Source organism: Moschus berezovskii, chromosome 11, assembly GCF_049115385.1.
Source record: "Moschus berezovskii isolate FMDL1 chromosome 11, NW_MosBer_1.0, whole genome shotgun sequence".
Taxonomy (NCBI): Eukaryota; Metazoa; Chordata; class Mammalia; order Artiodactyla; family Moschidae; genus Moschus; species Moschus berezovskii.
In genome coordinates this window covers 5,960,400-5,988,224 of record NC_142470.1, presented here as the reverse complement: position 1 = coordinate 5,988,224, position 27,825 = coordinate 5,960,400, and the positions used below count along the sequence as shown (strand labels likewise).

General features: G+C 47.4%; 1 protein-coding gene across 3 annotated transcripts in view; it reads left to right on the top strand.

The window, feature by feature from the left end:
* The first annotated feature begins 233 nt into the window (after positions 1-233).
* The window catches only part of FUBP3 (far upstream element binding protein 3), a 48,750-nt gene continuing 21,158 nt past the window's right edge, over positions 234-27,825 (top strand). Inside the window, exons 1-6 of one of the 3 annotated variants that reach the window (XM_055399301.2) lie at positions 234-411; positions 12,495-12,600; positions 22,300-22,330; positions 24,679-24,728; positions 25,097-25,168; positions 26,577-26,634. In XM_055399301.2, the coding sequence (XP_055255276.1) occupies positions 328-411; positions 12,495-12,600; positions 22,300-22,330; positions 24,679-24,728; positions 25,097-25,168; positions 26,577-26,634 (401 nt within the window). In that variant the 5' untranslated portion in view covers positions 234-327. Of the gene's footprint in view, positions 412-12,494; positions 12,601-22,296; positions 22,331-24,678; positions 24,729-25,096; positions 25,169-26,576; positions 26,635-27,825 lie in introns of all 3 variants that reach the window. The other 2 variants (XM_055399302.2, XM_055399300.2) reach the window with 2 other exon arrangements.

The window sequence follows — 27,825 nt, the reverse complement described above, 5'->3', positions numbered from 1 at the left end:
ACGCCTCAAAAAGACTGTCACGACACGGTCGACGGCCCTGGATGAAGTCGCGTCTGGAAATGGCCAGGGAGCGACCGGTCCCCTCAAGACCAGACGACAGGGCCCGCCCCCCCACTTCCGGCCGGACCGCGGTCACGTGTCCCGACCCAGCCCCGCAGACGCGGCTCCTCTCGCGTCGGCGAGCGTCCCGGCTTCCCTTCCGCCGGAAGTGGGGCGACTTTCCCTTTCCGGCTACGGGTCCCCAAGTGGAGCGGGAGGCCGGACAGGGGAGCCCAGCGGCGGTGGCGGTGGCTGCGGCGGCGGGCGGCGGCGGCGGCGGGGGCGGTAATGGCGGAGCTGGTGCAGGGCCAGAGCGCTCCGGTGGGGATGAAGGCCGAGGGCTTCGTGGACGCTCTGCACCGGGTCCGGCAGGTACGGGCGCGGCCGGCCGGCGCGAGCACGGGAGCCCGAGGCGGGGCCGGGTCGGGCCTGATGGAGAGGAGGAGGGGGTCTGGCCTGGGGGCGGGACGTAAACCTGGGCTGACGCCCCAGCTGGGCGCTTCGGTAGTTTTTTGGGGCGCCTGCAGCCGGGAGGAGCCATGGGATGAGGCGCCGTGGGAGGACCAAGGCCCAGACTGTCGGGCGGGTCTCCTAGGTTCCTGCAGCTGCTGGGAAAGGGTGGACCCAGGACGCCTGGGCCCTGTCGCGCCCACGCGCCGGGTGGGGGCTGGACCCGCAGGGCAGCCAGCCTGGGGTTCTGAGGTTTACAGGGGTAGGGAACTGAGGGGCTCACGGAGTGAACCCGGGTCTGGGCAGGAAGGGCCTGTCTTAGGCCTAGTAGCTTCTTAAAACTGGGGGAACAGCCTTTTCAGACTAGGAATTCGAGGGTAGTTTACTTTTGAGGGTGCTCTAGGGGAGGGGAGTTGTTAAGTAGATGTGGATGGTCCGTAAGACATAGGCATTCCTTATGGGCAATAGGTTTTCCTCTTTCAGGGAGCATGTGATAATGGAGTCATTCCAGCAGTGAAATTTGACCATCTGACAATGTCGTGCATTTTGTCAGAGTTAAATAAACTGATTTTTAAGAGGTTGCAAGCTTCCCTGGAGAATGAATATGGGACCTGCCAGAAATACTCTTTGGTTTCTGATATGATGCTTAGAACATAACCTGTATTGTGTGTGAAACTTAGCGATAAGTTAGCTCTAACACTTAAACTTCTTTGCTGAGTGTCTTATACTCATCATCTCTTCCTATTTAATTGTAGGCATACTAACGGATTCTTTAAAAGTTGGGCTATAACTCATTACTGCTTGATTCCTAACAGAAAGCTACAGGACCCATTGTATTAGAAGAAAGTCTCAACTCGGTCGCTTGAAGATACGGTCTTTACACCTCTTTCCAGTATTCCAGGGGAGGGAACCCTACCTGTTTCCCAGATACTGACTTTTCATTTTAATACTGATGCTTCTGTAGACATTGCATTGGATCCCAGAAGTTTCCACACCTGTGGTTCAGCCTAAAATTTTATCCGATGACTTGTTCCTTACTGCCTAGGCACCAAGCAATATGCTAGTGAGTATCCATCTTACTTAGACTTCAGAGCCAGCCAGTGACTAATGGATGAACAGTGCCATGCAGCTCCCCTTCCACCACTCTGCTTGCCGGCGTGTTACACTGCTCTCCTCTGCAGTACAGGGTCCTGAATCTTGTTTCTCACTGGCTACTAATATGTAATGGCTTTTTACTCTGTGCTGATGTGTGACAATCACCTTGTCGGCCTCTGTATCCAGGAAGAAGTATAGTCACTACCCTAAAGAGCTCAGATCCTCAGTTTGCAGAAGGCCTGTAGTTGAACATAAAATGAATTTGAACCATTGAAAAGACTTTCTGCTTCTCTTGGGCCAGTGGTTGAACTCGTATTCTTGGACAACCTGCTCAAGAGGGAGGGAGACCCTCTGTTTATATGCTGACCTAATGTGGATTGTTGAAGCAGTGGTGTTTACTACTAGCAGAGGAAACTTCACTGGAACTGTTCCCAGCTCTGAAATGCACCATTGACTGGAGCAGTTATAAGCCAAATGGAGACAGTGCTGTAAGTGTATCACTTCTGAATGTTAACAGCTGGAGGTCGATACTATCTCCAAGGACTGATGGCCTTAAAAACTAAAGAAAACACAGGTTTGTGGCTAATTTTAGGTTTATTTATAGATTTGCATTGGGCACAAATGGGATGTTAGAAATCTAAAATATTGTGTGCTTACAGTAAAGCTTACCTCAAAGGGCCTCATACTATTTGGGCATCTGATGGTGGTGTTTCTACTTTGCCATTGTATATACAGCGTGTTACAGAGGTGTGATCTCCCCCCGCCACCCCCCCTCCAGTAATTGGAGATAAAAGACAGTGTATTTCTTTAAATGATTGCAAAGCTTTCCCTTCTCTCAGGTACCCTCGTAAACACCAGGGTCTGTTGGTAAGGCCCTCATAGGTTAGTCAGGGAGCACCGAGCTATCTGATGCTCAGTTTATCCAGAATATCACAGTAGAGTCTGAGTTGACCCTGCTGGGATTTGAACCTTTGGTTTCTCTTCAGTCTGGTATGTGGAGTCCAGCACCTAATCCACTAAGCTTCCCTCCTAGCCTCTTGAAGCCTCTTTTCATATCCTTTGGACGCTTTCCAGGAAAGGGAGACAGTTGTTGCTGTTAGTTCGCCCTGAGCCTGGCATTCCTAGATCTGAAGGGAATCTCTGAAGATGTCATATACAATTTAAAATCTCTGCAGCAGCATGAAGTCCGGTGAGTTAATAGTGTTTGGCCAAAGGGCTCACATAAGCCATTTTGTAGGGAAGTACACATACATGTAGAAAGGTGTTCTAATTCTATCACACTGGTGAAGATCTAAAGCTGCTGGGTATTAAAAAAAGAAAAAATCATGTCCAGTTCTCAGAAGTCATTGACTGGTTAGCAAAATGAAAGTGTGTCTTCCACTCATTGTTTAGAGAGCACAGGGTCCAGATAAGAATGGGATGTGGACTCAAAGCCAGGTTATCCTGGATTGTGGGCCCCACTGTACCTCTACCCTGACTACCGTCTCTCAGGCTTTCAAGGGAGCTTCATGGAAATTATGGATGAATAGATGCAAACCTGTTTTGTCATATTTCATTTTCTTAAAAATATAAAAGTGTTCCCAGAAAGCCCACTGTGATGATTTAGTAGCATCCATGTCCAGGTTCACCCGTCTGCATGTTACCAGGACAGTGTCACACCGCAGTGTCTTAGAGGTTCCCAGCAGCCTTCTGTGAGCTGGGCCAACCGCCTACCAGTCGTCACCCAAATAGACATTTTTTTGCCAGACTGCCTGGGCTTTTTAAGACTTTAAGCTCCTATTTTGTCCTCAACCCAGTCAGCACCTCTGCACTACATAACTTGAAAGGGTTCTGTTCCCATACATAGAGCATATGTATGGTGCCTGATGGCATTGGGCGTCTGGGTGCTTCTGCTTCCAAATGATTGTGACCAAGCCAGTGGAGAGTCAGTGGAAAGTAACATTTTGACCAGTTTTGAGACCTAGAACCTATTTCTTTGCCCACATTTTTTTGGGGAGCTGGTGGGCAGCACGGGGCCTCAGACGTTCCACAGTCCTCCCGGACGTGCTTTCCAGTGCCACCAGTTCACGCTTTGATCCCGAGCAGTCAATGGTTCGGCCCCTGTGCTGTGGAGACACACTGCGTGTCCTTTAATAGACTGTGCGTCCATCATTGAAAGAAAGGCCTGTGTTCATTTCCCGCTGCACACCCCTTGAGGATGGAACGCCTTTGCTCACCTCAGGTGTGATGTGTGCGCTTCACAGCAGAGTCACGGGTACTGAATGCTCAGTCGCTGTGAGTTTACTCCACTGAGACCATCTCAGGCATGCCCGCTGGTTGAGGAGCTCAAGTCATCATTTCACAAAGGACTAACTCCGGTGTGTGCATTCATTTGAACTTTCTCCGACACTTGAAGAAAAGCAGCATCTGCAGGACATCTGTGGGCTGCTCGGTATTTTACTTTGGTGGGACCCATAGAGGACCCTACAGGGAGCAAGTTCCTGGGTAAGGGTTTTCGTGATGCAGCTGAGCCCCTTTGGGTTGCCAGACTTCATCTTTGGTGTTGAAAAGTAAAGGGTAAATAAACAGTGCATTCCACTGGATGCCTCTTAACACCGTTCTCATTTTCAGCTGAGGCTGCTTTATCTTTCTTGTAAAATCTGACAGCCCATGTGTATCATCAAACTAATGTTTCTGTTACATGCCCCCAGTTCAAATTTGCCTGGACCAGAGTTTTCAGACTGGTGGCCTGTGGACTGGAGAAGGCTCGGAGTGGTCCTGCAGAGCTGTATTATTTGACCACAGGAGTCCAACACTAGATAACCAGAACAATTTCATGCAAAAATGGAAATTTCCAGCTCATCCCTGGCCACACTGCTCCCATGTTCTGCAGTGAGCTGGAGCTCAGTAGCAGGAGCTCAGTACCAGCTGCCCCTTTGCATGTGATGTTGACTCTCTGGGTTGCCTGGGTTCCCACCACCTCGTTTTATGCTGCCCTTTGGATTGCCTAATCGGCAGCTTTTCCCCTCATCTTTGTCCAAATTGTAAGTCCATACTGTTGCTTGAAATTTCTAATGGAGAGAACTCTGGGTGGAGAGTTAGGACATCTGAGTCTCCTGCAAATAGCTACATGACCTGGGGCCAGCTTGACCTTTCCCAGCATTTGATCTACAAATGGTCTTTGTTCATAGGTCTTCCATGGAAAGGGCTCATGGCCAGAGAGGTTTTGGGGATACAGGGTTAAATAAAGGTGAATTGGCTTCTTCACTTCGGGACCTCTCGGAGCCCTTGTTGTGTTGTTACGCCCAGTCTTGACTGGCTCTTTGCAACCCTCTGGCCTGCCAGGTTCTCTCCGTGGAGTTTTCCAGGCTGGAATCCTGGAGTGGGTTGCCATTTCTTGGAACCCTAAGTTTGCTCCTGTGCGTAAAGTCATACTCGGGTTTGGGATATGCAGTGTAAATGTGCCCAACATCTGTCACTTCTTACCCTCTTTTCATGAAACCAGATCAGACTATGGATCAGACTCTAGGAAACATTAAGCTAGATAATCTCAATGGCCCCTTCAAGCTCACAAACATTCAGAGCATCTGTCTGGCTAGATCTGAAAAAAATTTTGACAGTATTCTTTTGATTCTTTTCCTCCATGATGTGTTGTGTTGGGTGTCTATTGAAGCTTCCCCTCTCCCTAGCTTTTCTGTGCAGTTCTTTCACTCTGTTAAGAATCATCCCTCTTGAAAATGATTTGCATTTAGAGTTCGGTTACAAGGACACTTGGGAAAGAATAGCCAATACTTTTGGAAGCATGAACTGCATTTTTATCCTAATGTCAGATGATAGCAAATCACTTGCAAGACTGAGTAGCATTCATGGAAATTGTGATGTGATTCAGATTGCCTGCCATTATTTGAGGATCTGCTGAATCCAAGGCCCCTTGCTGGGTGCTGGGCCATTGTAACAGTTAATAAGACAAGTTTACCACTGGTTTTATCTTACCAGAATTAGCTCCTCACAGCAACCAAGTGAAATAGGATAAGGGTTATAATTCTCATTTTATATTTGAAAATAATAAGCCAAAGGTAGATAAAGCAGTTTTCTCAGGAGCATGCAAATAGTTAACATATGCAATAGTTCTTGGACCCTGTCTTCTGCGTTCTAAGAGACTTGGTTCCTTTGTAGTGGCAGTTTGGTAGTTTTCAATTTCAATGAGAATTCTGCAGCAGGGTCTTCAAACAAAGCATTGAAAGGATGCTGGTGCAGTTAGGTGGAACATATGGAAGAGAGGGCTTCCGTGGGGGCTCAGAAGGTAAAGAATCCATCTGCAAAGCAGGCTACCCGAGTTCCACCTCTGGGTCAGGAAGATCACCTGGGGAAAGGAATGGCTACCCACTCCAGTATTCTTGCCTAGAGAATTCCTTGGACAGAGAAGCCTGGTGGGCTGAAGTCCACAGGGTCCCAAAGAGTCAGACGAGACTGAGCAACCAACACTAGGGGAGGAAAGTAGTGGTCATGTCCTCTCTAGGGCCTTTGAGGGGCTCCTAGCTGGAAAAGCATTTTGGCTTAGGGCCTCAGCTGGTCATTGTAGCATTTTGCCTGCAGGTAGGCTTCTCTAGTAAATTTAGCAAACATTTGCTGAGTACTTTCTATGTGCCAAACACTTTGCTGTGTGTTAGGGACGTTCTTTAACTTTTTTGGGAGCGTGGAACTTTACAAGACTCCTGAAAACTTAACTACGTCTCAGAAATATTTAGATAGTTCTGTCTGTTATTTCAGGAGGTTTATGAATTCTCTAAAGCTAACCCCTGGACCTCCCAGTCAAGGAACCTTTGTCTTTGGAGTACCAGGATGATTGAGAGAGGTCCATGCCTCACAGAGCTCCCTACATTGAGGAGAGTATAATCAATAAGTTCCTCCATGAGGTCGCACCACTTAAAGGTAGTTTACACAGTGCTTTGCAAACAGATAAGAGAGTGTTTAATTCTCACCAAATGTGGGTGGCCTGTAGTTGTCAGGAAAAGCTACCAAGAAGAGCTGATATCATATTCGATTGTTTTGGTTAATGCCAGTTAATAGGGCAGGATCAGACAGGGCCCCACCTCTAATGACAACAGCAATAGCTCCCATTCATTGAACTTGTGTTGTGGAGCATGCCAGGCAAGGACTTTGATACAGGTTCTCCCATTTGATGGTTGCCGGATACGCAGGAAACAGTGGAGTGTAGCGAAGTGGTTATTAAGATGACTGGATTCATTCTATATGCGTTCCAATTCTGGTTCTGAAAGTTACTAGGTTAGTGACTTTGGACAAGTTATCTAACATCTAAGCCTCAATTTTTCTCATCTGTAAAATGGAGATCGTGGATGGTGGTTTATATGTACACACACACATATAAAACCACCAGATAGATATATGTGTGTATATATATCTATATGGAATAGCTTGGGAGGTAGAGGTGGGTAGTGACCGAAAGGAGTTTGAGACCAGCTTTGAGGGTACTGGTCATGTTCTGTTTCCTGATCAGGGTGCTAGTTGCACAGGCATTTTTGTGCTTTTCCGTATTATTATTAATTCAGTAAAGGGTTAAAAGAGCAAGCACTTCTCATTCCTCACCGTGTGCCCAGCGTTGTTCCAGCGCCTTATGTTGTTATCTTGGCATCCCCTCGGATACAGTTCCGGCAGGTTGGCTCCAAAGCCCACAGAATTGAGACTAGTAGCTACTTTCTGAGGTCACCGTGAGGATTAAATGAGGGCTCCATCAGACATTTAGTACACAACGATCTTGATCGACAAGTAACCTAGATAGTGGACTTGACTCTGTGTATCCGTGGCTCTAGACCCTGCCCTCTGGGACTGGCTCACTCTTAGCCACTGGGTTCCACTGCTCTGGCCACGTACCGTTTCTTCCAGCTGTGGGGAGTAGAGACTTTCTGTCCAGCCTGTGAATTCGCCAGGGGTGAATTCTCCAGGGCAGGGCCACTCGGGGCGACTTTGGAGCAGAGGTTCCAGGGACGCAAGCTGGGCTCTTTCTCTCCAACTGGTGGTGCGAGCTGTGGCCTCTGCTTGCTGGCCCCGTGAGAGTCCGCAGAGGCTCTCGAGTAGCACAGACACGGCGTGCGGATGACTTGCTGCCACTCAGGTGGCCTTGCCTGTCACCATTTAGTGTAAAGTTCTACTGAAAGTGAAGTTGTGAAAAGAGACACAGCTTCCTGTTTGGGTTTATAGGCTCAGCTACTCTGATGACAGAACTTAGAGATGTGCACTGGGAATATTCGTTGCCCTGGTTCCTAATGTTAGTGAATTGTGTACCGCCTTTAAGTGAACCCTCAATATTCTTTTTACTTCATATTTTAAAATCATTGTAAAATTTAGATTTACTTAAAATATTTTTGAACATTCATCCATGCACCTCCCCAGCTTGCCTTGTGCTCCTTGGGAAACAGTGGTTTAGTTTGTCCCTGCATTTTTCAGGGAGCAAGACCACTGAAGGTGGACCGCTGAAGGTCTTGCCCAAGGTCATACACTGGAAGGGCCAGCTAGAAAAGCTGGACTCATGACTGACTGCTGGTCCAGTGCTCCCCTTCCCTTCTCCACATTTCCACTAGCTGCTGGCAGTGGAGGTTAAATGTCTTGGCATCGATTTATAAATATTTCCTCTATTACCATGCTTAAAATAGCACAGGTAGTGAGGTAACCCACTCTTGCCACCTTCCCCCCAGAAGGGGTGGAAAGTGAATCAAGTAGCAGAAAATCAGTACCAGCGTTCCTTCAAGGTTGTGCTTTCAGATAAGCATTGGCGTGGCCTTGTTCTTCCTGGAATATCCTGGCTTCTGTGGCTATTTTCTGGCGTACAACATTATTAACTGAAGATTTACCTTGCTTCCCTTAAGCAGCTGCTGTTCAGGATGGTCACTTACAGACATGACGAATTGCTGGAGTTCTGTGTACTGGAACTCATTAGGCTTCAAGTCCTCAGGGAGTGACTCTGGTTAAGAAAGCATTAGGTGGAAGAAAGAGGGTTAGTTAGCCTAGTGCTGTGATTAGTAGCATGGACTCTGGAGTTAGGCAGGCCTATGCTTCAGTACCATTTCTGCCACATGTAAGATGTGTGACTCTGGGCAGGTTCCTCGGCTTCTCTAAGCCTCAGTTTTCCTTGTCTTAAAATGGAAATAATACTGCTGCTGCTGCTGCTAAGTCACTTCAGTCGTGTCCGACTCTGTGTGACCCCATAGACAACCTCCTAAAGAATCATCGTGAGAGATTAATGAGATAGCATCTTTAAACTGCTCTTAGAGTGCCGAGACATAGTAAGCACTCATAACACTAACTCTTATTATTTTAGAAGGCATTTAAAATCATTTCTTAGAACAAGGTTGCATTTGTTTGAATAAAGAAATACGTTGTTTCTTTATTGCTATAAAGAAATATTACATTACAAAAATACTGCAAAATATTATAAATATAAAAATTACAAAGTATATTGTAATATACAATGTAATATCAATGTAAATTATGATATAATTGTGTGCTATAATGTTAAAATACTTCTAACATTTGTTTAGCCAGGGTTCAAGTGCAGTTATTGACTTCAGGACTACAACTCTTAACCATTATCCTTACTACTTTTCTCTTAGCAAAAATTTCCCAAATTTATAGCTGCCTGCCGCAAACATGAATTAAAAACGAATCTGAAATCGTCAGTCATGTTTTAGGACGCTTGTTGATTTAATCAAAGGTAGGAGATCAATCCTGGGTGTTCATTGGAAGGACTGATGCTAAAGCTGAAACTCCAGTACTTTGGCCACCTCATGCGACGAGTTGACTCACTGGAAAAGACTCTGATGCTAGGAAAGGTTGGGGTCGGGAGGAGACGGGGACGACAGAGAATGAGATGGCTGGATGGCATCACCGACTCTGTGGACATGAGTTTGAGTGAACTCCGGGAGTTGGTGATGGACAGGGAGGCCTGGCGTGCTGTGATTCATGGGGTCGCGGAGAGTCGGACACGACTGAGCGACTGAACTAAATTGAATTGAAGGATTAGAAAAGCTACTGTAATGCAATGATTTAATACCTCAGCTTTGGGAGAAAGTGACATTCTGGCAACATATGAAACATACTATATAAATTATAAGGAAGGCCAAGGACTCAGGAATAACATCTTGGCTATTTTGAAAGAAGGGAAGAGGCTCTGGAAGCCAAGAGGCATCAACAGAAGAGGGTAGAGAGGTACTTCCCTGGTGCTGCAGTGGTTTAGGTTTTGCCTTCCAATGCCAGGGTTACCAGTTCGATCCCTGGCTGGGGAACTAAGATCCCACTTGCCTCATGGCCAAAAAACCAAAACATGAAACAGAAGCAATATTGAAAGAAATTCAGAAAAGACTTTAAAAATGGTCCACATTAAAAAAAAGTAGAGTGTGCCAGATATGTAGAGCTTATCCTCTCTTTGAGAGTGATTCGGCAGGCTTGCTTTTGGGGGACTCCACTGATAATCACACCCTTTTCCCCTGTGTTTCGGGGTCATTCTCACTGTCTTTTGCCAATATTTTGGTCTGTCTTTACTCTTGGAAAGCCCCATATCAGCCATTGACCTGCTCAGCTCATTGTGGCAAACGAAAGGGTTTCCATGGGGGCATGAACTCCTGCCCTTTTAATTCTCACCTTTTAATCTCTTGCTTTCCCAGCTGAGTCCTTAAAGATAATTTTTGCATCTTAAGTAAGTAGCCAACCTTCCACTAGCTTATCCAAAACAAATGTGGAGAGCAAGATTGCAAGTTGGTGGTAAAATGCTGTTAGGCAAGATTTATACAGTATTTTATTTTAGAGCAAATGGCCACTTGCCTTGAAGTTTGAATATAGGAGATGAGGTTTCTATCAGCAGTCTCTTTTAACTTTGAGTGTTTAACTTAATATTTTAAAACAAGCACCTATCCAGGCTACCATCATCTGTAGCCTCGAAAGGGCAAATTCTTTTTTTTTTAAAGTCCAGATATTAAATTATATATATGTATATGCTCTGCACAGCATATGATCTCTGAAATGGGTGTGGCTGTGTTCTAGTGAAACTTTATTTACCAAGACAGGTAGTTCACCAGCTATAGCTTGCTGACTTCTGGCATAGGATAATTCCTTAATGGTCTTGCTACTTTTGTCCCCTTAGAATCTATTTTCCTTGTCCAAGGGAATCTTTTAAAATCATAAATCAACAAATTACTTCTCTTACTAAGCCTTGTAGTTGCCTCCCGTCACCCTTCATATAAAACCCAAGTTGCAGATTTCTCTTGACAGTCCAGTGGTTAGGACTCCATGCTTCCACTCCTTGGGGCACAGGTTCAATCCCTGGTCAGGAAACCCAGGGGGGGTGCAGCATTAATTAATTAATTATCTATATATACATATAATTCAAGCCCCTTCCAATGACCTCTAAAGCCCTACATGAACTGGCTATTGCCCACCTCTTGGAGTACATCTGGTTCCTTCTATTCTAGTGACATTGACCTCTCTTTCGGGCACATACCCGCCAAGCTTGTTCTAGCCTCAGGGTCTTGGAACAAGCTATTTCCTCTCCCTGGAATACTCTTCCTCATCATGTAGGCCTCGTGACAGCAGCCTTTCCTGGTCACCCCATTTAAAGTGGCCCTCCTGAGGGCTCTGTGTGCCCTTGCCTTTTAGTTAGTATTATGTGTATCAGTAGCTGAAATGATCAGCTTTTTGATTAGCTTGTGTACCTGTGACTACCCCCTGACTCTTCTTCACCACTGAGCCTGGGATATAGTAGGCCCTCAGCTCTTATTGGGTGAGTTGCCTTGTCTTACAGCCCTGGTGTTTGTGAAGTGCTTTCTCATGTGCAAAGCTCCTTTGTGTTCCAGAAACTACGAAGCAGATGGTGTTATACCCGGAAGATCTTAGGCAGAGAGGAAAGGTACTTGCCCGACATCACAGAACTAGTAAATGAAAGGGTGAGACCTGATCCAGGGTACCGAACATTAAATTCTGCCTTAGGTTTTCAGTATGGCGACTGTCTTTGGTTGTTTGTTTGTCTAAAGTACTTTATGTTGGTTCCGGAAGCTCTCAGACTTCTGGGCACATTTGGACAGCCTCAGCAAAGCTACCTCTGAAAGGCTCTGCTCTGGGACATCTGTGCTGGCTGTCCCTTAATCCACCCTGGCTTGTTAGGCTTAACTGAGGGGCTAACATCAAGAGCAGTTGTAAACATTCCTTTGATTGAATAAGAGTTAATTTATGTGAGCATCACATGTAATCCCTAGTTCTTAGTAAATAAGTATAGGAAGCTCTCCACAGCATCTGTTTCTGGCGGAAATTTAATAGCTGTGTTCTGTTCTTTAACTGACAGGTAAATACTGAAAGTTAAAGTAGCCCTCACAGGTTATCTTGATTTCTCCAGTGCAGGAATCCTTCCAAACTAGTCTGGACAGACAGTCACCCCCTTGTTGTTTGGACTTCCAGTGAAGAGCAGCTTGTTTTATGTTTCCATATATTTCATCATCAGTTTATAGGGCTTGAAGTTTTAAGATGACAGACATTCCTAAAGAGCTGTCAGATTTGAACAAATTCATGGCCTTTTAAATATTGCTGGGGAATTTGTTCCTTAAGGAAACCCTGTGTTAAAATATTTTGAACAAAGCTCTTCATATTGTTGGCCTGCTTTTTTCCTTAAAATGTGGTATAGCTGTATTTTAAGTAATGGCTTAAAAAATTTGCTTGTGGAAGACATGTTTTTGGAAGTATCATTTCAAAAGACACATTATTACTAAGACTAAAAACTCAGGAGTGCACAGTCCTCGTCCTGTAATGTTGCTTTAATTAATCTCCTTAGAGTGGAGAAATGGGGTTAACAGTCCTTTAAACAATACTCTTGTCTCCCTCAATGGAGCCATGATTTATTACTGAGTATTTAAATCTGGTTCTCTCTGTAGATTGCTGCTAAAATTGATTCAGTTCCTCACTTGAATAATTCCACACCTCTAGTGGACCCCTCGTTGTATGGCTATGGAGTACAGAAACGGCCCTTGGATGATGGAGGTAAGTTGCTGTAAATAACTTTGCCTTTCAGGTGGTAGTGAACCTGCCGGTTCAGTTGAAATCTGTGTCAGCCATTTCCTTAACAGCTTTCTCCAGCGTCACTCCAAAGAAGAATGGTTGAGGGGAAATATTTAAGATGATTTTTCTCAGCAATTCTGCAGCGTTTGAGTTCTTATTTGCCTTGATAATACAGGAAATCTTTTCAGCTGGGCGAGGGGTGAAAGTCTTAAAGCGTCAGCTTGGAAGTAATTTGACTGCTTGGAGTTTTGCTTGATTTAGCCCTCTGCTATTCCAGTGCACATGTGGGAATTGAAGTTCCCACTTTTCTCCAAAGAAAAACTGAGATTTGGGGCATGGCTCTGAGGAAGCTATGACTACATACTGACCTTAAAGAAAGGAAAGAGGAGTCATGCCCTTCCTTCAGTCTCTCTGCGGGGTTTGTTTTTCTTTTCTTCTTCTTCACCATTCCCATTTATAACAGGCTCTTGCTAGCAGCGTCCATCTCCCTTTCATTCATTCCTTTGTTTATTTCATTGGTTTGTTTATATACCCTGCTCATCCCCAGAAGCATTTGAGACCACTCAGAAGTGCATATAACCAGCACTTTGGCCAAGAGACTCAGATGGGTTTCTGCAGAGCACATGGACTCCCTTTATCATATTCCATCTCGCACACAGTGGGACTGTGAAGGGACCCTGTGATATGCTAGATTGCATGTCAATATGCACGCAGTGGCTGGCCAGTGTCCCCTCCCCCTGCCCTCTCAGTCTGCACGTGCCCACCTGTGTCAGTATGTTCATGTTTCTCTGATACAGTATCAAATGAAAAAAATCAGGGTATACAGCAGCAAGTATTGTGTAATCTTCTTTTCTTAAAAAAAGTGCATATTTTATGTTCTTGGGAAAAAATGTAAATGTGACTGATTGCCCTGGTCTCTTTGAGGATTCTAAAAGAGCTCGGCCGTGGGTTTTATAAGCGGAATAATTGTATAGACGCTCACGGTGCAGATTTTAAGGGCACAACACTCAATTTGGGTGTCGAAGTTCTTGTCTTTTTAAGAAAATTATCAGTGTTTATGATCACACACACAAACTCTTCCCTGAGGCCACTGGAACTAAGGTGGCCGTTTACACTGCTCCTCTGAAACCGTACACTGTGGTCGTCTTACGTTTGGTTGGTATCAGTGATATCTTAGACTAAATATGAGTGGTTTCATTGTCTGCATTTTTGCCTTAGCAGAAAGCTGTCAAGCACAGTAAACTTTTCTACCTTTTCAGGGCAGTCATGTTTCATTTTCCCTTACAGGACCTCAGTGTAAAAATAGCACGAAGTGTCTGACTCTGAGCTTATGTATCGTTAATGGGCGGTGTCTCTCAGGCCACCGTTTCTAGAAACGGAGACCAGTGCATGCCACAGCTCGCAGCCTTTTTTCACCCACTGCATGGTGTCTGAGTGTGAAACTCGTGCTTACGGAGAATAGTGTGACTATGTCCTGTGCCCAATGAGGTCCTAAAAATTTGCGAATGGAACCTTTGGCATCTTGCAGACTTTTTTCTCCCAGTAAGAGATAACGGTTCAATCCCTGGATTAGGAAGATCCCCTGGAGTAGGAAATGGCAACCCACTCCAGTATTCTTCACTGGGGAATCCCATGGACAGAGGAGCCTGGCGGACTACAGTCCATAGGGTTGCAAAGTCGGACACGACTGAGCAACTGAGCATGCATGCATGCAATTCTTTGCACACCCGTTTGGAAGAATGTAGCTAGTAAGTCACCAGCAAGTCCAGACTCTCACTTGAAACTCCAGTTCATTATTATGTGTATATCGTCACCTCTTTTTTGAGAACCATAATTTTCTGCATGTCTACCTTTGTGGGACTCCATTCCTGTGTTCAGAGAATGAATGCAGTTTCTCTTCTCCTCCACAGTGTTAAGTCTACTTTTAGTAGGAAAGAACTGAGACAGTACCTTTTCACCTGGGCCTGGGTCTTCCGTCATCCACAGGCCTGTGCCTCTTACCACAACAACACACTGTGTTTTGAACTACAAGAGATTTCCCTCAGCATTACGATTTGATAAAATTAATTCTCTCTTCTGTTTAGATAGAAGAATTTTTTTTCCCCCAAGTTGGTCTCTGTGTAGAATTTGAGATGTGCTGTGGAGCTTAGGGAGAACTGGGCATCTGGGGCCTGCCCCAGGCTCTTGTCAGTTGTCCCCTGACAGGGCTGAGGTCACTGGTCCAGTTCTGTCCTCATGAGTAAATATGTGGATAAACAGAGCCCATCATGGAAAGAGATGCTCGTGTTTATCAAACAGCTTTCTAAGGATCACAGTCTCACTGTTTGTGAGGTGAAAGCTTAGAAAAGCAGAGACAAGCAACAGGCAGGAATCCTGGCACTTTTCTCTTAGCCATAAAGATTTGCCAGGACTTTGCAGCTTTTTTTGTTTGCTTGGTTTGGCTCGGAGATTTTTTGACGGAAGTTCAGCAGATCGCATCAGCAGTATGAACTTGCTAACTTTCCTGTGGAGCCGGGTTCTTTGACCTTTAGGAGGTTAAAGTGCAGTCCCCTAGAGGTTTTTTGGAGGTGTTACTTGGGTCTGTTTAAAAGTACTGCAACTGGTAAGTCAACCAGAAAGAACTTTAACTTACGGCTAATTTGGGACGTTGGGATATGCAAGCTCATGTGTGAATGGGAAGATTTTAAAAAGTGCTAGGAAGTAAAACGGAAAGATTTGTTCCTGATGCATAAAGCAATCTGGGGTCATTGTGTTCCAAGGCAGTTTGGAGTTGTCCGTCAAACTGCCGGTTCAGGAGCCACTTGGAACCCAAGAACTTCATGCCCAGCTTCCAGGGCCGGCCTTGGTGTGCGGCCTGGGAAGCGCAGCACCTTGCTGTCCTCCGGCTTCGGGTCAGGTCCTTTGAACCCTGAACATCTCGGCACCCACGCTCTCTCGTGGCCTTTGAAGTGCGCCTACTGAGTTGGGAAGGGCCCCGTGGGTCTCCGTGTGACAGCATTCCCATCCTGTACCTTCTTCAGGCTTCCATTGGACTCACGGAACCAGTTCCGTCTCTGGTCTAAAAGCCATGGCAGCTTCCGGTAACCAGGGGCCCAGCCCTTCCCAACGTGACCCACACGTCCTGCCCTCTAGGCCCTCTCCCCCGTTCTGTGCGCTGCGGCCGCCTCCTCATGGGTCTTCTCTTTACCTAGCTGACTCCTCAGTCTCGGGCCAGCCCTGGCTTCCTCCTGGAACTCTGTCATCCTCCTCGCCTGTGACTGTTCAGTGCCCCACTCGGGCACCACCTCGCCTCTCTGGTTTCCCCCATCCCTCCTGTTCCCACTCCTCCTCCAGTTTCACACGCCTGCCTCAGGAGGGAGGCAGAGATGGCGCTCTGCCCGGAACTTCGACAGCAGGTCACCTGTCCTCTTACTAGGGCTCGTCTCATATGTATTCTTCAGGAGGCAGAGACTGTCGCCTCCTGCTTCTTCCAGATTCCTCATGCCATGGTCATCGAGATGGTTTCTTGATTTCCCTGCCTCGCTCCTGCAGTGAGTAAATGCTCCAAGTTCTCTGTATGCGTATCCTGTGATGAGCATCTAGGAAATTTTGTGAAGAGTAAGCTACACATTTAAGAGAACAGAACTAGCTAAGTGACTTAGAAGTGCAGATTTCAGTTTAATCTACATCAGAAGTTGGCAAACTTTTTCTTAGGCTTGTAGGCCATAGGGTCTCTGACCTGCTCACTGAGCTCTGCCATTGGCACTCGAAAGCGCTTCAGTTCAATTCAGTTCAGTCGCTTAGTCATGTCCGACTCTCCGCGACCCCATGAATCACAGCACTCCAGGCCTCCCTGTCCATCACCAACTCCCGGAGTTCACTCAAACTCATGTCCACAGAGTCAGTGATGCCATCCAGCCATCTCATTCTCTGTTGTCCCCTTCTCCTCCCGCCCCCAACCTTTCCCAGCATCAGAGTCTTTTCCAGTGAGTCAACTTGTCGCATGAGGTGGCCAAAGTGTTGGAGTTTCAGCGAAAGCGCTTAGACCGCACCTAAACAAGTGAGCAGTGTGTCCCCGTAACTGGTTGTTTACAAGAATGGGAAGCTGGCCCACCTCCGGCCGGCCTTGTCAAATAATTAACTCCAACACTTGCTTAATCCTCAGTTAGGAAGGGGTGCGGGGGATCTCCCTCCCTAGTTTCCTTAAACCTCCCTGTCTCAGGTTCCCCTATCCAACTCTTGACTGCCAGAGAAAGCAAGTGATTTCTGACATTTCTGTGGAGCTGGTTGACAGATGGATGAGACACTCTTCCCACTGTCTCCTCCGTGTTTCCAGGTGCAACGAGAGCATCTTGCCCAGGTTTTTACCCTGGGAGAGGTTTAGGTCCTCGTGTCCCTGTGAGCTTTTTTAGTTGAATCAAACAGACCACACACTCTCGCTGTCTTTTCTGTGAAGAGTGGCACCAGAATTAGAACCTGCGCTAAGTAAAGAGCCGTTCCTGCCATTGCAAGGGGCGGGGCTGGGGGCTTTTACACTAGTGATTTTGAAAATATGCCTGCCTTTTCTACCAAAGATTTACCTCTGGTACTTTTGTAAGACCACTTTAGATTCACCACCATTTCTGTTCCTCGTGTGGAGTGAAGAAAGGAGAGTTCTTAGGTGCACTGCCAGATGAGTCATTTACAGGAAGATTGGAAGGGGGGTTGTGTGTGTGTGTAGTCCTTTCCAAGTTTCATTTCAGCGCTTGTGGCATAGGGCAAGGAGGAGGAGGAAAAAACAGTTAGGAGGAAAGATTGAGGTCCCAGGCTTTTCAGGGAGAGAAGAGGGCTGAGAGGCGCCTGTGCTCAGGAGTGGCGAGGGCCGGTTCTTGCAGGTGCCTGCCCGGGGTGTCTGGACCTCTGCCCCCGCCTGCACCACCTCAGGTGGGAGCGTCTACTTTGCAGGGACAGGAACGTGTACCTTGGAACTGCTGCTGTTTTCCCCGTGTGGGGGATCATAGTGGACACTGCAGGTGTGAAGAGCTGAGACTAAAACTTGGACCCTAAGAGTCGCAGGGGAAGAAATCAGGGGTGTTGTCAAGTAGTCTTCAGACCAGGGTGCGTGACATCCGCCCAGGGTGGGTGGGCGTGGACGGGCTCACGGATCCTCCTCCAGCTCTTGCACCCTGTGCCCTTAAACAGACGGATCTCTGAGAATCGTGTCTGCTGGGGGCACCACGTGGGGCCTTCCCCTTTCCGCGCCCTTCTAACAGCACCCTTCTTTAGTCTGTGGTGGCTCCACCAGGAGAGGCAAAGTCCTCCAACGCCTCAAAAGGGGTGAGTCTGTGGGCCTTCCCTGGCAGTCCAGTGGTTAGAATCCACCTGCCAATGCAAGGGACGTGGGTTCCATGTTTCCATCAGAACTAGTCACTGCACGCTTACTAAAACACGTGTGTAACTGTGTTAATAAAATGTTTATTAAATACGTATCCCAAGTATGTATCCATATATGGTCCCGATTTTAAAAATAAAAAGTTTATTAAATACATATCCCAAATATGTATCCGTATATGGTCGCTTCTGTTTTCTATTTCATTTTTTAATAAAGTTGGTTGTGCCCCCCTAAACTGGTTTCATTACTGCTGGATGAAATGAAAATAAGCCATAGTGCTGTAAATAAGCACCGCACACTTTATTTTTCCTCTTAATTTTCCTCCAGAGACCCATGGCTGGGCACTGGCACTGGGGAGGGGTGCAGGTACACCCCTAACACCTCTGTGCCCCTGGAGACTAGGGTAGCTGCTGCTCAACGTGGAGCCTTCTGCTTTCCTCACTAGACTCTAAACTGGTTTATTTATGGCTGTGTGGGTCTTCGTTGCTGTGCTCAGGATGTCTCTGGTTGCAGAGAGCAGGGGCTACTCTCCAGTAGCCGTGCTCAGGCGTCCCATTGTGGTGGCTTTTCTTGTGGCTCGCAGGCTCTAGAACTCGGACTCAGTAGTCCTGGCACACGGGCTTAGTTGCCCCAAGGCACATGAAATATTCCTGGATCAGGGATCAAACCCATGTCCCCTGCATTAGCAGGCAGATTCTTAACCTCTGAACCACCAGAGAAAGCAGAACTCTAAACTTATTGAAGCAAATATGACCTTGCTCACCATTTTAGGCCCAAGACCCAGTGTGGCGCCCAACACCCAAAAGATGGTGCAGCGGTCCCCTGGGCACAGGCAGTCACACACCTGTGCCCTTTGCTGAGGCACCTCCATCAGTCAGATGAGACTGGTGGCAACAGCCTCTGCCTCCCAGGGCGCTTGTAGGACTGAATGGGTTTGTACCGGTGACGCACCTAGAGAATCACCCTTGGAGGCTAGTGGTGGGCCTTCCCCGCCACGGAGCACACTCAGCTGCAGCCGAGAGTGACGTTATCAAGATAAACTTGGATTTATGCTCACTTTTAAAAAAATAATTTGCCAAATTAGTAATAGGTTACTTGCCTGTTACTTGCCTGGGACTCGCAGCTAAATATAGCCTGTCAGTGTATTGTGGGCCCTAGGGCATGAGCTGCTGCATTAGAACACAGGAAGCCTTTGTGTTGTCCTTGGGAGAAGAGCTTTCTAAAACTGCTCTGGAAACTGCAGAAGTGGCCGCGGCTAACTGCTGGTGTGGCTGGCCTTCAACGGGCTCAGAAAGGCGCTGGTCAGAGTCGCAGAGTCGGGAGTGCAAGCCTGGGTGCAGGGTTGTGTTCTGAGGCTGAAGAGGAAGGTCTGGTTGGTCGGTTTGTTTGCGGGTCTCTGCAGCGCTGTGGGCATGTCCTCTCTGCCCTTCCCTCTCGCCGTCCTGGGTCTGCTGCTCTGTGTGCGTGTCTGCGGTGGTACAAGCGATGCCAGGGGCTTGGCCCCTTGGGCTGTTTTGAGGTGGGGCATGGGGGGCTAACCATTAAGATTGTGTGTACTATAAAGCTGGGTGTATTCCCCAGTGATATTTTGCTAGCAGTTTTTTGGAGCGGGTCGGGGGTGGGGGCGTGAATGGAGACTTACTCCTCTCTAAGGTGGAAAAAAATGTGTCCAAAATGTGTCCAGTGCCTTATTTTTTTTAAAGATCATGATTGAAGTTGGCAGTGGATGACTCTCCAGAAAGGAGTTCTCATATTGTTTTTTCTCATGGATATTTTCTCTGGGAAGCTCACCTTTCCATTGCCCATGGCTTCCCATTGTGTAGCGTGCAGGATAAGTGAGAACCTCACCGGTGTGTATACCTGCACACATGTGCCAGGAAGTTTGGGGGCCAGGTGAACCCTGGTTGACCGGCAGGTGCCGTTAGGAGGAAGTTGGACTGATTTTATTCAGCATTTTTCCTTTTTTTACAGTAAAATGACTATAATTGTTAAATCGAGCTTGCTCGACGTCCCCATATGCCTCCCTCGTCTGACCCTGTTCATCCTGAAGATGGAGAGAAGCCCCCCGTTTGTTTGCCATATGAGTGTGGCCAGTGGCCCTTGCCCAACTGCTGGTTTTCATTTTTAGGCACCAAATGGGAATGTTTCAGAAGGGAGTGAGACGTTAAATCACACTTTTTCCTCCTCGAGCTCTGGCATTTGCGTGGAGGAGAGAGACGATCTGAGCCGTTTAATAAAGAGTCAGCAACTTAAAGGGCTGGGTGTGGGCTTGAATTTGATTTCACCCTGCAGTGGGGGCTCCCGGCAGCCCGTCTGTCCACGGCATGACAGTGTGCGCCCATCTCTTCCAAGCACCTCCGCTCTTCGCCGGAGCAGTTGGCTGTCAGAAATGATACGGTGTGCGTGACACGTACTTTGCCAACAAAGAGGACTTTCCTTTTTTTGACGAGAACAAAATTTCAAATGGCTTTTGCCCAGGAACCCCCGAACGTTCTCGAGAAGCTCGTGGCATCCTCGGTGGCAGTGTCGCTCTCTGCTCTGCTGCCGCTTTTCTGGCTGACGTGTCGGTAGATGGTCAGCCTTGTGACACCCCTCGCCAGATGGTGCGGCAGACCCTGAGCCCAGGTCCAGCCGCGTTGCCCCAAGCAGGGACTAGTCCCCGCTCTTCGGTGTTTGCATCGAGACCTTTCAGTTTCTCTGTCCTCACTGGTTTCTTTACCACTGAGAGAGAGAGTTCCAACCTTGAGCGGGGTGCTGAGTGCGACCCTGAGATGGGGCAGGCGGCCTGACTCGGCAGCACTCCGTCATGGGCCTCCTCCGCCCGCGTGCTGTCTTCACGCCTGCTGCCTTTGCTCTGGGCGATCCCCTGTCACAGCATCCAGGGCCTGAGTGGGTGACAAGGAGTCTTCTCTCGAGCTGGTGCTTGTTTGCTTTTCATACGGAATGGGAATCGTGGACACGGCCTGTGCCGAGGGAGGGCATTTGTCATACTCAGACTGGAAGCACAGAAAGAAAATTTTCAAGAGTTGATAAAAAAACAATGCTGTTATCTCTGAGATAAGCAGGGTAATAGCATATAAGGTCAGTGTTTTGGCCGTAGACCATTGTTGTGCCATTGATCAAGGAGAATTATGGTATTGACTCAGTAGCTTTGTGTACTTTTTTGCTGTGTGTTTCTCCAGGCTTTCTCTCCTCCTTTTAAAACATCACGATCTGGTTTCTTTTCCTTGGTTGTTTTACAGCCAGCTCCTCTGCAGTCCGAGAATGACAGGGTTAAGTTCAAGCAGAAGGAAGAGCTGTTGGAGCCCTGGATTTCAGATGTCAGACATGTCCCTCTTTGTTCTGAGGCTGATGTAATCAACTCTTCCCCACTTAGCGTGTACCTGTCCTTCTTATAACTTTGCCGGGAGACATGGTTTTGAATGCTGTCTTTAGCATTTTGTAAGGTTCGTTCAGTTCCTTGTGATGCAGTTTGGATTTATACTTTTTTGCTGTCTGCTGACTGTGTTTCCTGGGCTGCATTTTCCAAAGAGAAATACCGCAGATTCATTTTTTGCTGATGGCTGGTGGAGACACTCATCAATAGCTGAAAGAGGAGAAATGAACAAAAAGCATAGCTGAAGTGGCGTTGTGGGAGTGTAACTGCAGACTTGGTTTTCATAATTAGAGCCTGTTGGGCACTGTCATCTCTGTGAAATGGGCTTGAAAGACAGTTGCTCATTCCAAGCGTCCGGACTGCGAGGGTGGCTCAGCGAAGACGCCCGAGAAGCGAGGAGGCCAGCTCCTCATTCCTCTCCTTGAGATGCTTATGCTCTTGGGAGGGTAGGGAGAGTGGGGGGGATGCCCTGTGGCGTGGCCAGCAGGAACATATGTGCACGTTCTTAGTGACTGCAGCTGCCACAGAGCAGTCCTTAACAATGCTTCTGAACGAGGAGGTTAAATCTTCTCATTTGTTTTAAAAAGGGAAAGAAGGGACCCTGGCCATCTTTACATTGAGTTTGGATCCCAAGCGGGAGGGAGGTAGGAAGTGAGAGGGATTTAGCGAGCAGGATTTTCTCCCAGGCTGCTCAGCATGTGGACACACAGATCAATTTCTTATCCTGCGTTCAGCTGGACTCCGGGTTAGAGACTGTTGATCACGACATCCCCTCCTGTTTCATATCATGTAACGCATTCATTTCAGCCACTGAGCCTAAATTACTGTTTGCTTTCTTTCTGCCTTTCTTTTTTTTTTTTCCCCTCTGAAATGGTAAGAAGTCGTGTAAGGATGAAGTTAGTTTATCCGTGCTAATGCTTTGATTTTTCTTTTCTCTTTCTCTTTGCCACAGTAGGTAACCAGTTAGGGGCCTTGGTACATCAAAGGTAAGCAGTGGGTTATGTTTTATTATTTATTGATCATTTCTAATTGTTTATTGATCCACCATCTGTACTAGAGTGTTAGAAAGTGAGAGTGTGAAAAACCATGGGCTAGATTTCTTTTTAAGACTCAACTTTTTTTGTAGCCCTTTCCAAGACAGTGTAAGCTGAAGGGATAAACTGATGCTTGGTATTAAAAATCAATCATTATTGTAAAACTGAACTTAAAAGACTTCTGGGATGTTGGAGCTGCTCTTTCTGCCCACATATGTTAAATTTAAAAGTAGAGAATGTGAAAATTGTCCTCCTGGTTCCATGGTTTTCCGCGTGTTCTGTGAATCATTGACCTCTTTGCTTGAGAAAAGCCATGCTAAAGAAGTGTGACTTAACTGGGCTTTCCCAAGATGGAGCTCACGTTGCTCCAGGAGTCAGGGCCCAGGATGTGGAAGCCTGGGTCCCCCCCACCCCCCAGTTAGAAGCCTCACCCCAGAACCTTGGATGGGTGCCCCGTTGATTTCCCTTCCTCAGTTTCCCCCCACCACTTTTCCATCAACATCGAGGATTTAGAGAGATAGAGAGACCTCTGGGCTTTAAAAAGGCCAGTCTGTAAGACAGGATATTTGTGGTCACAATATTACCCTTCTAAAAGAACAAAATATACAGGAAAACCACAGGGGAGGGCTTCTCTTCCCTAAGGGGTGAAATTGTATGCTGCATATTTGTTACTGTAACATATTATCCTTAACCTTCAGCACTGGTGATACAGTTATAGCCTTTTGTATTCTCTGCATGTTTGGGAGTTTCTAGACATCACCATGCACTATCCTGGTGACGTTTTTGTTGTTTCTTTATTTGCTTTGTTTGTTTTTTAATGAATTGAAATACAGTCATTTAACTGAGGTTGTGTTAGCATCACATGTAACTTTCCTATAAAGCCGTAGTTCATCAGGATTTTACTTTGCAAAACGTTTGTACTTTGTGCCTTAGAGTAGTTTCAGCCTTGGGTTTATAATAAGGCCTTATCTTCCCAGAAGCCCAGGGCAGCTCATCTTAACCACATTTTTCCCTCAGAGAATCTGCTAAAATTGTTCTGCGAGCCAAGGAGCTGCCTGAGTTTTTGAGTGGGGCTGGTGCTAAAGGCCTTCTAGGAAATTCCCCAGGACTGTCTCCTGAGAGTAGACAGCTCTGTGTTGCACGCGCAAGCAGCGGCCTGGTGGCTCTGCGTCCGGGAGCACGGTTACCCTTCGCCACCACCAGGGGACATCCCAGCCGGGCCCTGGCTCTCTCGTCCAGTGGACCTTTCAGGCCGGCCGAGGTCTGGCATTAGCGTTTGCAGTTTTGCTGCCAAGGAAGCCAGGGACTCCACTGGCTCGGGTGTGAGTTCATGTGTCCCTAGAGTGCAGAGACCTCGCGCATGCAGCATGAGGATGAAAGCGTTAGACGCCTGTGGGCTGCAGCTGCCCATGCTGCCGCGCCTCTGCTGAGTGCTGCGCTTTCCCTGGGAACAGGCGCTGGATCCGGTGCTTTACGCGATGGGTAAAGATCCAGCTGAGTGAGGGAGGTTTCAAAGTGCTTCCTTTTTTGTTTTTTTCTTTTAAACTACTTGCATTTAGTTTTCCTCCTAAGGTAAATGTTTAGATTTAATTGCTTTCTGGGGTGTTGGGCAAATTAGATATTGTCCACAACACACTATATGGCAAAATTTGAAGAGTTGTTTGAAAGAACCAGTGCAGCAGTTTTTTGGTTTTTTGTTTTTTTTTTTTTTCTTTTTAAAAAAGGCACATAATGGATGGGGTAGCATTTAACAGAAGTCCCTTGTGGAATAAGCAAGGTAATCATTCTGTATTGGTCAGCACCAATTAGGCCTCAGCAGGACACTGGTTCCATTTGGGACGTCTCATCCCAAGAGGCAGATAAATAAGAGGGTGGCCAGAAAGCAGTAAAAAGATGGGGAAGCAAGGACTATTGACAAGTAACTGTCTCTCTTCATCTGGGAGACCAGAATCGAAGGCTTAGCACATCCCACGCCTCAGAGGACCTTCAGGTGTTCAGCATTGCTGAGGGTAACTGTAGAAAAAAAAGTCAGTTGTTAGTGGAGCTGATGGTTTCATGAAAGAGGTTTCTTGCTCTGACACAGGGAAAGGGGAGGCTTGGGTCTTTGCAAGAAGTGATTGATCAAAGGGGTCTTTAGGGGGACCGCCTTTGCAGATGATTGTAGACTTATTGGCCATGTTAGAATGATTTATTTGACGCCTGTGTCCTCTAAGATTGCCAATATGGGAAGTTTGGGGAGCCAAAAATGATTGCAGAATTCTTTATTCTGTGTATTTTTCCAAAATGTTCTTTGTTTTTAGGGCAGTAATAACAGAAGAATTCAAAGTGCCTGATAAAATGGTTGGATTTAGTAAGTAATCACGTTATCTACTTTTTCCCTGATTCCTTTCCCTCAGTTCATTGTTATCCCCTTAGCGTGTCTCTCACCTGTAGTAGAATGCTTTGCACACTGCATTCTTCAGAGCCCCAAAGCGCTGCCCCAAAGCAGGACTCCACACTGGGGGAGGGGGGCAGGAATGTTGGGCCGTGGGCTCCCCTGCCACCACTTCAGCTGGGGCACCCTTTCTTGTCTGCTGTGTTTCACGCACAAGTTCTGTGGGCTTGTTGGTTTGTTGTGCCGCGAGCCAAGTATAAATGTTTATTGAGTTAATGAAGTCATCCGTGCATGTTTAAATGTGGAGTAAGGGGCATATCCTGACCCTGTTTCATTTGTTTCAGTTATCGGCCGGGGAGGTGAGCAGATCTCGCGGATTCAAGCAGAGTCTGGTTGCAAAATCCAGATTGCCTCAGGTAAGGGCTGCTTTTTTCATAGATCTCAGTGTGGTAGAAACCAGTCTTTATTATAAAGTTTTTCAGACATGGTACCTCTGCCTGTTGCCTAGGAGTCTATAGGGGCTTGGTAAGTATATGCGATGGCTGTTTTCCCTGCAGTGGAGCCAGCCTCCCAGGTGAGAGCCAGAAAAACCAGAGCAGAAGCAGGTCCTGGCAGAGCTGCCCATCTGGCCTCTGGGGAGACAGACCCTCTGCAGCTCTGGGCCCAGTGTGGTCCCTGCCGAACACCTGCTGCTCTCGGACCTTTGCTTTCTGCACCAGAATGTGATGTCAGGCAGAGTGGGGCCTGGAGCAGTGCTGTTGTGGCTCTGGGCTCACTGCTGGGGCCTGCTCACCACTCCCCTGGAGTCGATGGTCCCTGCCGTTTGTGGAAAGGGGCCGGCTGGAGGCTCTGGCTCCGTGAGCACGTGTGAAGCTCAGCTCAGGACCTTCCCCAGTGGGGTCATTTTGACCATGTGAGATGGAGAGACACAAACTGAGGAAGAAGAGTTGTTACTTTCATTTATAATTTCATCATCTGAGTTCAATCGCTTTCCACAGCAGAGGACAGGATTTAGAGGACATTTGACGACAGAACTGTGTGTCATTTTAGAAGATCCTTCTACAGTGTCTCGAAGGCAGTTGCTTCTGTTAGCCATTTGTCTCTCATTTTTTGAGTATGGACTTTCAGAGGCGGGTTGTTGCTGTTGTTTGTCTCTAACTGGAGGACAGCCGCTCCACACTGCTGTGCTGGTCTCTTCCACGGATCACCATGAGTCAGCCACAGGGGTCCCTCTGTCCCCTCCCCCTGGAACCTCTCTCCCGAGGCAGTTTTTTTAGGAACAGAATAAGGGTCCTGTGTGGTGTTGGAAAGTAAGTTTTTTTTCCCTCTCTTGTCAAATGGCCCAGAGCCAATTCCACATGGATGTCAGTGTTCCCTTGGAATATTTGTGCGGTTACTGGTAATAACTCTGACGTGCATACCATTAAACTCCATACGAGTGTGCCTCAGAGCTGCCGGCAGGTACCCATTAAACTTCACTGCAGGTGGACCAACTGAGCAGCAGCGGGTTAAGTGACTCTGGCACTTACTAGCACACTCATGGGTCAGGTACGAAGCTGAGGCTGGTAATTAGGACAACGCAGAGCCCACGGCTGCATCCTTCCCACTGCCCCCTGCAGGACTTGTTTTTATTCGGAGAGTCCAGGCTGGCGCTCCCAGCTTCATATTCTCTCCGCAAGTGGGAGCAGACTGTTTTTCTGGGAGCCGGGGCTTCTGTGGGGCTGGTGTAGGAACCAGCCCGAGAGACAGTCTGTACACAGAGGCGAAGGCGCACGGTTGCCTGATGCCCACCAACACACCTCGTCTTCTTGATTCTTCTTGTAGAGAGTTCTGGGATTCCAGAGAGGCCCTGTGTACTTACCGGAACCCCAGAAAGTATTGAGTAAGTTTATTTTATTTACTTTCTCCTTTTCACTCTTCTTCCTCCTTCCCCAGCCGGGGAGAAATGGAAGGGCAGAATTGTTACTGAATACTGTTGATCTGTGCTGCAATCTGGCCACAAAACGCAGATGCTTCCTTAGAGAAGGATCTGGGAGGTTGCCACGCCAGGGGAGTTGTTCTGTTACCTTAAACACATAAGGTATCACCTATTTTTTTCCAAACCCTACAGAATTTCTCACAGCTGTCATAACACCTACTTCCTAAAGCAGGTCCTCCAGAGTGTCCGTTCACCCTGCCTGAATGCTCTCATTAACTCACTTCTTCCTTGTTAATAATTTCCTTTACCTGAGCAAGCTTGGATCAGTTAAGCCTCTCTCACTCTGGGAAGCATTGAGAATCCTGGCATCAGGTCTCTTGCCTGGGGCTGGTCCCATCACCCTTCTGATACCTGTGAACCCAGTGAATCTGCTCTTGGAGGCCGTTACCCCACGCAGAGGGCCCTGTGGACCAGTCAGAGGGTGTTTTGCCTCTTGGGACCCTTAGAGCAGCCTTAGGCCAAGCCTCGCTCTCGTACACGCATGCCTGGGGGCCGGTACCAGATATGGGCCTCCTGAGTCCCAGAACCTCCTGGGGAGGGCGCGGTGCTCACCCCGAGTCTGCTCCGTCTCCTTTCCATCCACCGAGCAGCGTCGCCTCTGGGGACGGGGGTGCTGAGATTATGTCTGGCTCAGTCGGTAGGGCTGTTTCATTGTTTCCCTTTCTCAGGGAGTCTAGATGAGTTTAAATTCTCTTGTTCTGCTGTAACATTGCAAGCAGTGAACCAGAATAAACACCACTGGCAGGTGTGCATTAGAGGGCAAGCAGGATGCTTTTGCTGGAGTCACGGCATTTTTCTTTCAACGCAGGTTAATCTAGTACACAGGCAAAATATTAAAAAGCTGCTGTAACTGAGAAGATGCACACTCCTGACTCTACACAAAGGCCCAGGACTGCAGCAGGCAACATCCATTTCCTGACGTTCGCCTTCTTCCTCCTCTTCCAAACATTCCTGCTTCCTGTTCTGCCCAAGCAGTCGAGGCAGCGGGGTTATAACTTGAGTAGAAAACCTTTTATTTTTGCTTCAGTGCGCAGTACAGCCAGCCTGTTTAGTAGCTATTAAAGGAACCACAAAATCGATCGTACATGGTGATTC